The 15,257-nt window shown below is 37.6% G+C and overlaps 1 protein-coding gene across 1 annotated transcript; it reads left to right on the forward strand.

The window, feature by feature from the left end:
• The first annotated feature begins 763 nt into the window (after window positions 1-763).
• LOC146464551 (two pore potassium channel protein sup-9-like) lies at window positions 764-15,003 on the forward strand. The gene is made up of 2 exons (XM_085129514.1): window positions 764-1,473; window positions 11,306-15,003. Exons 1-2 carry the CDS (start codon window positions 1,146-1,148, stop codon window positions 11,905-11,907), a joined length of 930 nt encoding a protein of 309 aa, XP_084985640.1. The 5' UTR covers window positions 764-1,145; the 3' UTR covers window positions 11,908-15,003.
• Window positions 15,004-15,257: the final 254 nt, after the last annotated feature.

A 15,257-nucleotide genomic window follows, 5' to 3' on the forward strand; every position in this document is an offset into this window, starting at 1 on the left:
ACATGTTAAATAAACTACTCAAATTTTCTGGAAATAAACCACGCTGGAAATAATAAGCACCCGTGTGTTGCCGCGTCAGTGCTTATTTTCTTCGACGAAACCGGCGAACGCCTAAAAATCAGTTTGGCCGTCGAAGAAATGGGCAGTAGATCTCCCATCGCGAGGAAAAACAAACAAGTTTGGCCTTTTATCCATTAAGAAATACGAAAGTCTTTTCCAAATGGTGTTTAATGGCTAAAATATGGATTTGGGACGGAGTATCCCGAGGAGTTTTGTAAATTTAATAAATATAGCCTTAAAACACCCGAATCGGCGCCACTGTTGTAAACACGAAAGCATTCTGTATTTTCTCAGCATTTTATTTTGTATTAGGAAACTTTTTGCTCAATCTTTCCGCCGAGGCAGGTGCAACAGAACGGTTCTTTTGTCTTCTACACCAGTTTGTTGTCAATAAGTTCTCCTTTACTCGGCGAAAAATGGCCGTATTTTTTTTGTCAGTGTATCTCTGAAATGTTTTCAGATGTTTACTAACTATCAATCCATCGACCGAGCTTTAACAGGAAAAAAATATAGAGCTAAAGGACAAGCGAGCGTAATTTACATGGAGATCAAAGCACCGGAACTAAGCTTGTATGTTAAATTTCCTACATGGCGGAAATCTCCTTGTGCAAAATGATTGCGCCTGCCTTATATGGCAAATTTAATAACAATAGAAGGTTAGGACTTCATGTTGCTTGTTTTGGCAAACGAATGATCAACGCGCTAGTCAGCCAAGCTTGAATGTCATTTTTTTGTCGAGCGCGCGTTCGCTTGCTTCACGCTTCAAGGATTTTCCCGCGCTTTGCGGCTAAGTCGACCGCGCGCGTCACCAATTATCCGTGTTTATGTACAGTTGCTAACAATGCATTGTGGCATTTTCCAAATTTGCGGACACAATATCCTATAATCAAGCTATTCATTCTTTGCTGCTCAACAATATTGCCAGGTGTGACGTCACCGGCTTATCAGGTTACGATTGTGGACAAAGTACCAACCTCCTCCGGTAAGAAAATAGCACGTTTGTCATATACGGCTCTCACAAACATCAAGCCACGGCCCGCGCCGTCCGCTAGCACTCACAGCTTCGGTCCTCGCTCCCTCGCCAAATGGGGGTTTTCTTTTTAAACTTTCTGAAGGCGCTGAAAGGCCCGACGAAAAATCTCGTCCTACGAACAACGTTATTCTTGGTTTATCTACTATTTGGCGCGGCGGTGTTCCAAACGATCGAATCGGGAGCCGAGCATAAGGAAATACACCACTTTGACAAAGTACAACAACAAATGAAAGCGAAGTACAACATTTCCGACGAAGAAATGAATCATCTGTTTGAAGAAATTTCGAAGGCCATCGACGATGGCTATTTCGATGTCGGTTATGACCGCTGGAGTTTTGCAGGGTCGTTGTTCTTTACTGGGACGGTTGTTACAACTATAGGTGAGTAGAATTAAGCTTAACTTCGTTTGCGAGTTTGCCTCGTGGACTATACCGAATACACATATCAATGTTTGCATAAGGACTACATTTATATTTATCTCGTTGCTTTTTTTGATCCATGAAACATAGTTAGTTGTCAGTATGTTGTTGATTTGCAGGGCCGACAGTAGGTTGTGGTGTACCATTAAAATGCCGCAGAAACTGAGAGCTCTTACAATTCAAATTTTTGCCTCGCTAATGTCTTGGCTAGCCTATCTTTTGCGTAGGTTTTGGCGCATAGTGTTAAGCGAACCAATTTTTGGGGGTAATTTCGTATACTAACACGCCAAGCGAACAGTTTATTTTAGGAGAATATTTGCATTTCGATTTCTCGTTGCCAGTAGAAGCGGAATCTTCGCTCGTTGACCCGTAACTTTAGTTGAATGTTTTCAGCAAAAAGCTATAAAGCGTGATTTACCGCTGTCAAACTCCACTCATTATCATCAGACCCAAGCGAAATCGAATCTCTAGTTTGCCTTTTGGCCGATCCAGACTTATTAATTTCATTTTACGGAAAAAAATTATTGTCACGGTCCAAAGAACCTTTATTTGACGGTCGATCAAAATCCTGCCTCCTTTTGTTCTGAATTAAGGAAAAAAACCGCCGAACGAAATGTTGTCAATTCGGTAAACATGAATATTCAAAACTGGATTTCCTACGTTCTTCGGTGCGAGCAAGTTGTTTTGTTTAACAGTTATTCTTTGGATGGGTTCATTAGTTATAACGCAGAAAATGGGGCATTTCACTGACACGAAAACTACCAAATCACCGAGTTTTGTAATTTCTTTAAACGAGAACGCATTACGGCTTGCTTTTTCGCGAATTAATTTCGCAGCGAAGCACAATGTTCTAAACTCAAGCTGTGGATCGCTGTATTATGCAAAACAGCGATCAAAAGATTATGAACTTAAAGCAGAGAAGACGACAAAATAACAATGGAAGCTTAGCGGTTCATTTATTTCTATCACTGTTTGTAAAAAATCCAATTTCGTCCGAGCGAGGAAGCTAGGTTTTTGAACTTTCAGAATCGCTGGAGAACATTGTACGCTGCTCAATTAGAAGGGATATCATTAAATGCCTATTTTCGAGCGAGTAAATAAAAAATTGAGCTTTACCTATTCAAAACGTGAATCTGTCATTTCTATCGAACTAGAAATTACCGACAAATGAATATTTTATTCCAGCCACGAAAATGTTGTGTAGTCGTTTAGAGACTGTGGTGTACAAAACGATCTCTGGAGCTAACAGTAAGGAGCTGTGCCGAAAACGAAGCGCAATTTTTCACGATTTCTTCGATCCTGTTGGAGAAATTGTATATTTATTTAAAAAACAGCTGTAGCTTCTTGGCCTGGTAGAAAAGGGTTTTTTTATGACATGGGTGATTAAGAAGCTAAAACCTGGTATAATCAAACAATATAAGCAACGTAAATATATTCGATAAAAGCGATTTTAATTTTGTACAGCAAAAAAGCTGTTTTTCGCGTCAAGACTAAAATCCGAGCGTTTTTATAAATAAACTGGTAAAATTTCTGGCGAGGGTGCTTCGATCATTTCCTCGTGTCCGTAGAGTTACGAACAGATCAAAGAGTATTTAGTTTCTTTTGAAGGTCTGCTCATATCTTCCTACGAAATCTGACTCCGTCGTCGTAGAAATAAAGAAGTGAACTTTTTTTTAAAAAAAGAAAAAAAAATTGCCTTCATTTAGCAAGAAACATTCGACACCGGCGAAAATAATAAGGCTGGAAAAGTGCGTTTGAGGACCAATTTGTTACAAGGCCATATTCTATTACTTCCGATCAAATAAATCTGGATATTTCTCTATCATTCTCATGTACTTTTTGTTTTACCCAAAAAGGAATCGGGACTGCCCTCGATTAGATAATTTGCACAATTTTTTTGTGATCAATCCATATTTCGGCCATTGAAATCTTAGTGCTAGTTCGATTCGCGGCCTTCGAGTGATCCATGTTTACTATAAACAAAAATTGAAAATAGTGAAAAATTACTTTCAGTAATAGGAAGCCACCTGCCACGGATTAAATGTGTTTTAACGCATTTTCGGTTTTCCTTGGATTTCTCAAAGAAAGGTATAAATGTACATGAAAACTATTTCATTTCTTTTCCTCTCTTTCTTGTCGAAAATGCCGAAGGGCTACATATTCAAAATATATTTCACTGAACATTGTTTTGAAATCTGAAATTTCACGTATGAATGGTTTTTCCGCATAGGTCTGCTGGAAAATAAAATAAAATAGAATGCTAAAGACGAAAATATAGCTTTATTGTCTTAAAAAATGCATAAATTTAACGTTAGAAGGGTTTTGCCGATAAACTGACGCATTTTAGCAGTATGGAGTATTAAAATTTCTTTTCATAGGAGAGCTTCAAATTCTTGTTAAAATATATCTTTAAGTGAGTTTTCGACTTAATTTATACGACTGTCAAAACACGAAAATAAAGCTCGGAGAGTCGTTTGTCGGTTCGTTTGGTCGAAAGAAAAGAGAAAGAATTATCAAGTAGGACTTGCGGCGTAAAAAAAAACTGTTGGTATTAACACTTTCGTTATCACTGTATTAACACGGATGCAAATTAGTTTTTTTTCAGTTTAATCCTTGCTTAAATACAGACATTCAATCCAAGAATGAAAATTCATGTTTACTCTGTGCGATTTTTATAAAAACATCGCCAAGAAGCGAAATTCCAGGTGTAGTCTATTTCCTTTTATTTTTATCAAACACCACGATCTGATTTTATGTTTTCATCCATGAATCGTCAATATTCTTTTGAGTTAAAGTCTTCCGCGCGTAGTCGGATAATGAAATTTCTATTTTATTTTTATTTTCATAGAATACATATTTAAGACGAACTCTCCCCCAAGAAGTGAAGAATTGTTTCCGGTTTATTTTATTATCACGTTTACTTATTTTAGTGTAATTTCTGGAAAGAAATTTAGTTCAACAAAAATAGTTCTCATCTGACTTGAAGGGTCTGGAAAAGTTGTTTTAGGTGTAATCTGTCTTAGCGCTGCCAACAAATTGATTTGAAATTATAAACACAAAAATATTAAATCAGACCCTTTTCTATTGTTGTCTGTTCCGTGAAACTCTTCAGGCACTGGAAAGAAAGCGACAAATCTTAAAATTTACATGCAACGTGCCTCTCACTTATTTGGTCACAATTGTCGTTTTCCTCGTTGTTGTAAATGTTAGTTACATGCGTTTTTAATCAACATTTGTCTTTTTCTTCAATATATTGCCATTTGGTTTTAATTTTACGTTCGCAAAATCGAAAACGTTGGCGTTTACTTTGAAATGTCAGAAAACGTGCGTTTCAGCTTTTTAGATTAATGATTATCTTAGAATGTGGTTTTCCTTAATTAACCTCAAATGATAAGTATAGAACTGTGCCGTCTTTAAATCACTGAGTTAGGTTATAGAACGTCGTTCACCTTTGAAGCAACATAAAACATTTTGACAACTGCGGAACGATTGTCATAGTACTGTAGAAATCTTACATTTGTATGTACCATTCGGCCCAGCTAAACAAATTATCTTCTCAAGTATCATAGCGCCTTAGAATAAATATTTTCAAATCTGTGAATCGTCGAGGCATAATTGGAAGTAATTTGGCGTACCTCTTTGCGTATGAAACATTTATGTGTTGCTTTGTATGTTAGAGATGAAGCTTTGTTTACGGCGTTTTGTCAGTTAGAGAATTGTAATATCTTTATTGTGAGTATCACTGATTTGCATTTGTTCATCTCGGCAACTGTGCCCCCTTGCACGATTTATCCAAATTATTAAACTGAAATCAAAACATACACGTACAATAATAATCAAGTCTTCAGTTTTTGTAGACTGGCGTCGTCAAAGTGCCCGTTTCATTGAATTTGCACCGCATTCGTATTTTTGTCTCGCCATGCCAAAAGTTGGTTTGTGTCGTTAATTAAACAGTGAATGAAAGTTAAGTTTTGTCAGACAAAAAAGAAACAATCACGATTTTTGAATAAGAAAGTTACCTTGAGATAAAGAAGGACGATGTATGTATGAGGAAATCATATGTTCAACACTTTTGCTGTTTTTTTTTTTTTTTTTTTTTTTTTTGGCTGTATAAGTGGTCAAACACTTAGTGTAAAACCCCGCCAGTGCAGAGTATAACCTAAGTAGACTGGTCCTTTGATTTTTATTTTCGACATTCGTTTGAAGATAACTTGTCCAGTTAAAGTTGTGTTTATACACTCGCTAGTGGTAAGACAAGACGTTCAGCTTCATCGAGTGACGCACCGGTCCTCATAATTTCCAGACGTTTCTTCTCGGGAATCTTTCTTAACTCGAATTATACCACTGTGGGATATCTTTCCCTTCGCAATCAGGCAACCCCAAGCTTCGCGTCATTTAAGTTTTACTTCGATAAATAAGACCGCGGGATTTTAACTGAACGTGCTCGAACTTGAAAGACGTCGTCTCGTTGCTCTAGAAGTACCAACAAGTTGAATTGTTGCCCGTAGGCGAGTTTACCTCTGTTTCTATAAAGAATCTTTTCTCTTTTCCAATTTTCTATTTAATTCCTTTTCGAGGCTCCCATAACCACATCTCGTTCGCCCTTTCGTGCCTAAAAGTTTGTGTTTGCCTAAAAACGATTAATAGCCAAAGAGAAATGAGGAAGAAAATTAACAAAAAAAATTGCCCGCGACCAGGTATTACTCTTAGTCAATCTTAGTTCTTTGTTAACAAAATGAAAGTAGGTTTGTCGTATGCTGTCTTATAACGTTTATATTTTACCGTGGAGACTGCTTCGGGTTGTCTGCCCATCTTTCCATAATCATTTTGAGAAGGGTTTTTACAAGTGCACAGTACTTTTAAATGTTTTAATGAAAAGCTCATTGAAGAATATAACAAGAAGAGAACGAAGAAGGGAGAGAAACAGAAAATAGTTTTCAAAATGGACTCTGTTTAATGGACTTTGCAGTGCCTGTTTTGGGACTAAGCTCCGCGTTAGACAGTATACTTTTTCAAAATTCATCAGTTGAGATTCTAATGAGAGCAAATCTCAGTTTAACCTCAAGATTAATAAGAGATAAATAGCTCAAGTTCTTTTGGTATTCATATAACTATCCGGTTTCATATAGGTAAAAACGTCAGATAAGTTGACTGACGTTAACTGAGTTCATAACGAGAGATTAACGTGCATGAAATATGAATCTCGGTGGCTATTTAACAGCAGGAAAGTATTGATAAAAATATTGCTAGACAATAGGAATCGGATAGCTTTGACAAGGAGAACTTGAAATATCAATGCGTGATGTGAGTCCAAACAATTTCACTGTACAGTCGGCTCCCGATAACTCGAACCTTCAAGGGAAATTGAAAAAGGCTCGAGTTATCGGGAGTTCGAGTTATCGAGGGTAAAATTATAGAAAATGACCTGAAAGGAAAGGAAAATTGGTTCGAGTGAGCGCGAGGTTCGAGTTATCGAGAGTCGACTGTATAATTAAGAACAGATATATCACGAAGGAAGTAGGGGGTCGTCGCTCTCTTTTCGTATGATTTAAAAATGAAATTAAAAACCAAGAGTGTTTTTCTACGTCGACTATAAAAAAGTGGCTTTAGTTTGTTTAAATCTTTATCTAATGAAAACGGCTTTTCGTGAATTTAAAGTAAAAATTAAGCTGGAGATCACACCCTCCAGACTAAAAGATACAAACTTGATTCGATCTCGAACCACGCCTTTAGTGAGGAAATCGTTTCAAAGACCCAGGACAAAAATGAAAGTTTTTTTAGTCCTGGCAATAAATAGTTCTGTATATTTCTTGTTGGAGGAATGTAGCCACTATGCAATGATCGAGTACCTTAGATAAGGATGTTGGAAATAGAGAGATGTTTACGACAAACGGCAAAAATGGCCACGTGACCATGTTTATCCTATAGTTGCCGCTCGATGTTTTCAGTTTCTCAGTAAAATTGAGTAGTTTTGTGTTAGCATCAAAGGCCAGAATTGTTTTGCACTATCCTCATCTAGAAACTCATCTTTTAAGAAAACATAAACACGAATCTCGTGTTTGCCGTTTCCTGTAAACGCGATTCTAAATCTATCTACTTTGTGTTAGGGATTGACGAAGTCGTGGTTGAAATGATGATAAGAAGTGTGGGAAAAAATGAAGGTTTAACACCCTGAGTTTCTAGAAACTATATTTAAAAAAAAAATGAACTAAGAAAAAACAAATGTAAAAATCGGTCTCGATGAGTCTTCGTTTCCCAATAACCGAAGTGAGAGAGAGCGCCAAGAACTAGAGTTTAAAGCACTTATGAACGCAGTATTTGATTTGGGAAAATGTGCTCACTGTCTGTGGCTTGCAGCTGATGTGTTTATCAAAGATAAGAAAATCTGTAATTGCCTTTGTATCATTTTTTGGCGATATTTGTTATCAAGAGGAACAGTGTTAATATTGTGTTATAGTTTATGTTATGCAGTATGCAATCTTAACCAACGCACACCCAGTTATCAGGTATTTCTCACTGAATAACAGATCATATCAGCCAGCCGGAAGCTTTGAAGTTTTTTTTTTTTTTTTTTTTTTTTCATTTTTGAGTATTTTTGTTTTTTGCCCTTTTAGTGCTCTTTGGGGAATGTCAGACAATATGTTTGCATTCTTATCACTTTAAAAATTTGCTTAAATTTCGCAGAATTTCGTATCAAAACTCACGAAATCGGTCATGTGGAAATTCACAGAATGTCGTGGAGAGAGAAATGTCCCAATTTTCTGCCAACGTTAAGTTTTAATTTCCTTTCTAACTTTTTAAGTCTTTAAATATTAACGAGACGCAAAGTGCTGTTATATTAAAAAACAAAACTCTGTTCCTCTAAGTAAGACTCCTCAGTAATTTTTCGGAAGGTATAAGATAATAGCACATTAAGCTGAACAATCGTATAACCTTTTACGTTAGCACTCATCAAGGCAGCATTCTCAGACGAGCGTAAGATCGTTAAAACAGTCGCCATCACTATGCGATATTGAAGTTTTTTTCTTTTGCGCTTAAGAAAAGTGCTATTAGGGTGGTGATTTTAGGTTAATTATGTTTTAAACCTTTTAGCGCTTTTACTTTTAAACGTTTTGAGCTGAAAACTGCAAAGAAACAGTAAAATAAACATTGTCACGTAAAGCGTTGCTGTAAACTGCTTTCATTTGAATAGTCACACTTCAAAATTATTTTGTGGGACTACCTTGCTAGAAAAGAAACGTAAATGTAATTTGTTTATCCACTGTGCGCCAAAGTGCTCTCTGTCTTATAACCTTTTACGTTAGCAATTCATCAAGCCAGCATTCCTAGACGAGTGTAAGGTCGTTAAAGGAGTCGCCATTACTATGCGATATTGAAGTGTTTTCTTTTGCGCTTAAGAAAAGTGTCATTAGTAACTAGAAAAAGCTGTGATTTTAGTTTAATTATGTTTTAAACCTTTTTGCGTTTTTACTATCACACTTTTTGAGTTGAAAACTAACTACAAAGAAACAGTGAAATAAACATTATGTCACGGAAAGCGCTGCTGTGAACCGCTTTCATTTGAATAGTCACACTTTTAAAAAAATTTTCTTCAAACGCAGGAAGTTGTGGGACCATCCTGTACTGAAGTAAAACAAAAACGAAAACAAAAACAAAACAACAACGACAACAAAACAAACAAACAAAACATAAACAACAACAAAACAAAACGTAAACGTAATTTGTTTACCCACAGAGCAACGAAGAGCTCTCTAGGAAATCGTTGCAAAGGTGTCCGCGCGTTCCAGGTCGAATTTGAACTCGAAGTGTTGGTTTTTGTGGAGGGTGGAAAACCGGAGGACCCGGAGAAAACCCTCGGAGCAAGGATGAGAACCAACAACAAATTCAACCCACACATGGCGTCAACGTCGGGAATCGAACCCAGGAGTGCTCTCACTACTGTGTCGTCCCTGTACCCCTCCCGCTTGCCAGCTTTTTTGTCAATGGTCACCCTTTGAGATTTCTTTCACAGACAAGTCAAAGGTTGAAAACCATCCGTTCATCGGCTTAAGAAAAGTTATCCATAGACCCAAAATTTCTTGAGAACATCTTTTCAAGCTTAAATATAAAAACGTTGAGACGAAGTAAACCATCAAGGCAGTATTAAAAACATACAACCAACCAAACAAACAAACAAACAAACACGTAAACCAACACCACCAAAGATCAAAGGAATTCTGCCTACAACTGAAAACCACAAGTGGCGAAACTAATAATTCTGTCTTGAACGCCAAGATTCGTTCCTTCATTTTGTACCGTTCCAGTTGCATCACGAATCTGAGGATCACATTTTTGTTTTTCTTTTCTTTCTTTTTCTTTTTTCTCATTCCGAGTAAATAGATATGATTTTTTTCAAGTTTACTGTATCGACTCTGATATTTGGCTGTGGTCAGACTACGCCTCCCGTAACAATCTGGGGCCAGTTATTCGAAAGCAGATGCAGAATTGTGTTACTGGATAAAGGGTTTAGTTTCTAAAGGAACTGCGGTGTTTCGTCGGTGGGGAGTAGAAACGAATGTTTGGTTTGTCGACAGAGTTGATAACTAAAGGTAAATTGACCAGCGGTAAAAACCTTTAGTTATCAACTCAAAAGATAAACCAAACATATTGTGTTACTGAATTACTGGGAAAACAGCGTGCCGTCAAACTCGGGAATAAAAAGGCCAAGTTAACATTCTTCATGGGATCTTTCACTGAGGCTCTTGCAAATGGTACAGGATCCAACAGGATCTTTGTTACGAACCTAAATAAAGGAATAATCCTGGGAGATTCTTGCAAGATTTTTGGTGGATCTTACGCAAGATGGTATACGATTAGAGAATTATAAGCAAGACCCTTCAAGATCTGTCAAGATCTTTGCAGGAAGTTGGCAAGTTCTTTAAGAGTCTTTGCCAGATTATGCAAGATCCTTGAACTGAGATCTTTGAGGATTAGAAGTGAAGATCCTTAAGTATCCCTCTCAAGATCCCATGAGATTCTAGCTTATGTAGATTTTCAAACATCCGTTTCAAACTCATTATTAATTCGTGGAGAGAAAGCAAAGGAAGCCACTACCGTGATGGAGGGTTGGAAAAGTGATCTTAATTATCATAAAATTTAATGAAGTTTGCTTGAAATTGTCTAATAATTATTAATGTTTTGAGAAGCTATTACGTCGCGTTTTTCCAATTGGAGGTGGAAATCGGAGGAAACAATCTTCCTCAGTTTAATATATTACTCGAAGATCTTTTAAAGGTTTTCACCATGGACCAAGAAGAGCAGCTAAGATTGTATTCATTTGGCAACCACATGATCAGAATCTCAGAATTTAAACTTAAAAAGGCTTTGCTTAGAAATAGGGCGCGACATGCTTTCAGTGAACTTATCCATTGAATGTTTCAAAGGGACCCCACCAGTCTTCTTTAAACACTACCTCTATCACTTTGCGGCTTCTAAAACATTCCATACGGCAAGGAGAAGTAGAAAGGACCTACTGTTTCTTTGTGTTGAAACAGACCACTTGAAAGACCCCTAGTTTTTAATTCTTAAAGATCGTTGTTAGGAGGGGGGGGGGAGGGACTACTGTCTCCTCGTGTTGAAACAGACCACTTCAAAGAGCCACAGTTTTTAATTCTTAAAGATCGTGTTTGTCGGGAGGAGGGAGGGCACGTCATTGATAACAACACCATCGTACTGACAAGTAAAATAACACTTATTTCATCCAGTAAAAGTCTCGACATCCTTGTCTTACCGTTATTTCTTGACCTTCTCACAGGTTACGGGAAAATGGCTCCAGCGACTATCTGGGGACGAATTTTCTGTATCTTTTACGCCATATTCGGAATTCCTATCACTGGCCTGATGCTGAAGTCGATTGGTGAGAGAATCACGGAGACTACGGCGAACTTCTGGAAATTGGTGGATACAAAAATCTTCAAAAGAGAACCTCGGAAAATCTACCTTAAAACTGTGGCGTGTATATTTCTCATGGTTGCGGGAATGATTCTTCTCCTGGCGGGTATAGGCAAAAGCTACGAGGGGTGGACATTCTTTGAAGGAGTTTATTTCGCCTTTATCACTCTTAGTACCATCGGTTTCGGAGATTACGTGCCTCAACATCCGTCCAAAAGCGAGAAAGAGCATCCGGGTTACGTCATTGCCTTCACGGTTCTCACGTTCATCTACTTCACGTTTGGTCTTGCAGTCGTGTCCAGTGCCCTGCTCGCGATCAGTCGGTTGTTCGAGGACGAGCCACCCTGGGGTTTCATTTCATTGATGGGCGGTGACGATGCTGAAGACGACGAAGAGGAAAATCTACTACGCGAGAAGAAAAAAGCGCAAGAGAAGGCCAAGATGGCGGAAAGCAGTGGTCCTTAATGTCTACCTACATGTTAGAAGAATTATCATCTTAATTAACGTCGATTTGTTATTATACCAATTTATGATAATTATGTCGTCGGGGGTCGGTGTATTGATTAAGTTTCGGGATTTAGTCATCCACGGTTTAGTGACGTCATGCTGAGGTCCATGCAAAGGCGAAACGATGACTACGATCTTCCTCGTCAGCTGTTAGTCGCAAAAGGATGTTGAACGACGAAAGGACATGAATGAGAAATATTTTTATCACAAGAAGAAATAACACTTGAAGTCTAAGCTAACAGGAATGGAACTCCGCTTTGGAAAACCGGCATTGCGTCCAGTTAATTTGTTGTCAGACTTGAATGGAGAGACATTGGTTTAAGTACAAAAACAATGATCGTGATTGGAAAGGAAAAGACTCTTGAATCATATTGGTCCTGGACAAAAAAAGCATTAATGAATTAGTACAAGTCAGAAATACTCCAGGCCGAAAAAGAAAGACGGATTCAGACATATATTCTGGTAGGAGAGATATTAGATATTAATGATGGTGCCTCTCAATGTAGGAGATACACTTAACACATCTTTGACCAATAACACTGCATTTTGCGCGACATTTGGGGGGGATAAAAAGACTACCAGACTCGCCAAGGTTTCCAATCAAGTCGTACCAGGTCAAAATGACGGCCGAGGGAAATGAACTTTTTAAAAACTAAGATCGCTTCTATTTTAATTTGTTAAATCAACTGAAGAAGGGGTGTTGTCAACTGTCGGAAAGCGAAATTGAAACTTGACAACTCTTCTTGCACTTCTAAAATTTTGATTAGCCAATTAAAGAGGAAGCCATTAGAAATCTCTGCAAAAAAGATGGAAAAAATTTTTTTCAAAAAGTTAGTTGGTAAACTGTTTTCAAATGGCAACGACGGGACAAGCAACACTGTGATTAAGTTATATCAATCATAAGTAGATTGCTACCAGTCCCTTTCAAGCAGGCGAGCATATCACAAGACACTGGAGTGGGCGAAGAACCGAGACGAGACTGGGAAAGGGGGACTTACCCCAGTTGCCCCTCGGTTCATCATCTCATTCCACTTCGTTTCTTCGCTAGCCTCCCTCGCAGACGGTTTTTTGGCTCGTCACGCAATCTTTTCTCCTCGAAAGATTGCATGACGAGCCAAAAGAGCGTCGGCGAGGGATTCTATTTCTTCGTTCGCCGAATATCTAGAAAGCGACCGCCAGCAGTCCACGAAATCATGTGACTTTACTAGCATTCTACTTTCCTCTTCGCTTGTCAAGCGTAATCTTCTAAGGAACTCTCGCGTGTTAGGTAGATGTGTTAGGTGTCTCTCGTCTCGTTCCGAGAACGCGTTGAGACAGTGGACTAACAAAAAGGAACGAAGTTCTTAGTAACAGAGGAAGAAATTAAATACCGTGATTAATCAAACAATATATTTATTTTTGTAACAATTAATTAAAATTAATGTATGTGTACTCCTGTTAACCAGATTCCACACATTAAGTTTAACTTTCTTACCTTCTAACGTTTCTTAAATCGCGAGTTAAATCACGAATCGTTTCTTGTAGCACCTGTTCGTTTTTCCCCAGCGAAGGTAATTACAGTGGAACGAAAATGATTTTGACGTTAAGTTTTATCACCACTGGTCACATCTGATACTGTAGTTGTAATTTCAGATTTACTGTTGAGAATTCTTCTCAAGCGAACGTTTTTGGTTAACAAAACAATATAATTCGTTAATTAGTAGGGGAGCGACCGCCCATATCGAACTTATTTGCGGGATATATCACAAATATCAGACTTAGTGATTGTGACTCTGGAAGTCACATTAAATGCCTCAGGTAAGGCTTTCTGTAGTACGTCCTGAAGTGTCGCACAAGTTTCTAAAACTTTAGGGAATGGGGAAATTATAGCTGAACTTAAGTCTCCGAAAAATATAAACGCTTACGTACCTCAGATAGTTATATTTTTGTTATGGTTGCAACGTCAAATTTTAATAAAGGGGGGCTTAGTTTTTAAGTTACTCTAGTAGAATTGACAGACTAGTTGCGTATGGCCGAACTGTAGGAAACAAAGGCTTGGCAAAAGTCAGAAAACTTAATTTTGGATAACACGCACTGAAAACAGACAAAGAAACGTACAAACAAACGAGTAAACAACGGATGAAAGTAATAGTTTGTAAATTCCTCGGCCAGTTTAGTGTTATCACTGCCTAATCCTCAAAACTGACTTGCTCGAAGCTACAATCGGTCATAAGATTGTATCAATTTTGTGGCATTCCAGACAATTCAAGATGGTCGACTTGCGCAACGTGCAAATCGACAAATGAAGCAAACCAATGACAATTTAGCTCCCACCCCTCCCCCCCAAAAAACAAACAAACAAACAAACAAATAATAACAACAACAACAAACTATGATGACATCTGTGGTGGCTTCAGGAGTATGTAAGTGTGTATTTTTTTTGACGTTGCAACTGTCACATAACATAGTATAAGCGATAAAAAAATTGTAAAAAGATAAATTCTCTTCCAAGAAAGGTACTAATAGTAATAGGATGAACGACAACTTTTTTTTTAATTTACATTTTTCTGCTTTAATACTGTTCAACAGAGCAAAAGGAATGTTTTCTTTTGTTTTGTCATTTGTTTAGAAAGAACCAGGAACAGATTAAAAATGCTGCAAAAATGTCTCATAGCTTACTAACAGAAATTAAATCGTTATCTTTTCTTTTTTTTTTTACAAATTATTTTGGCAACTTTATTTTCTATTTTCCTCGTACGTGCTTACGACAACACCACTGTTTTTTTTTCTTCCTGAGAAAAACATGTTTCCTAAGGGTGTCCTTCCTTTATTGTAAGGCTGTTACATGGTTTTATGTTGACAAGTACTTTTTTACTATAATATTTTTACTATGTTAAGTTACGGTCGTTGTTAGATAGTGGAATAATGTAAACGGAATCGAGAGTGTCAGACTCAAAGCCAATATTTTAATACTTGGTGGTTTATTCTTTATTTTCGAACATAAATAATGTGGAAAGAGAAAATGAAAATTCTGTGGAGTGTGGAGGTGATGAATTAAAGAGCAAGAACAGTTAATTGTTCATTGAGTATTTTCTTTTTAAAATTTTGGAGACTGAGAATGAAGTCCCCGGCGTTCACACAACCTCGATCGTTCGCAGCGAGAAAAGCCCCCGAGAACGAAGTTGCCTTCCACACCAGTGCGTTTTTGGTTGAAAACGCTTACTTTTTTGTGTTTTTTTTTTTTTTTTTTTGCCGAACTTCTACACTAAAACGATTCGAAAACGGGGGCTTTCGAAAATACTTTCTTAAATGGGGACGTTTGAAAATGG

This window comes from Pavona decussata, unplaced genomic scaffold (assembly GCF_977016875.1).
Source record: "Pavona decussata unplaced genomic scaffold, jaPavDecu1.1 SCAFFOLD_161, whole genome shotgun sequence".
In the NCBI taxonomy this organism is placed as follows: Eukaryota; Metazoa; Cnidaria; class Anthozoa; order Scleractinia; family Agariciidae; genus Pavona; species Pavona decussata.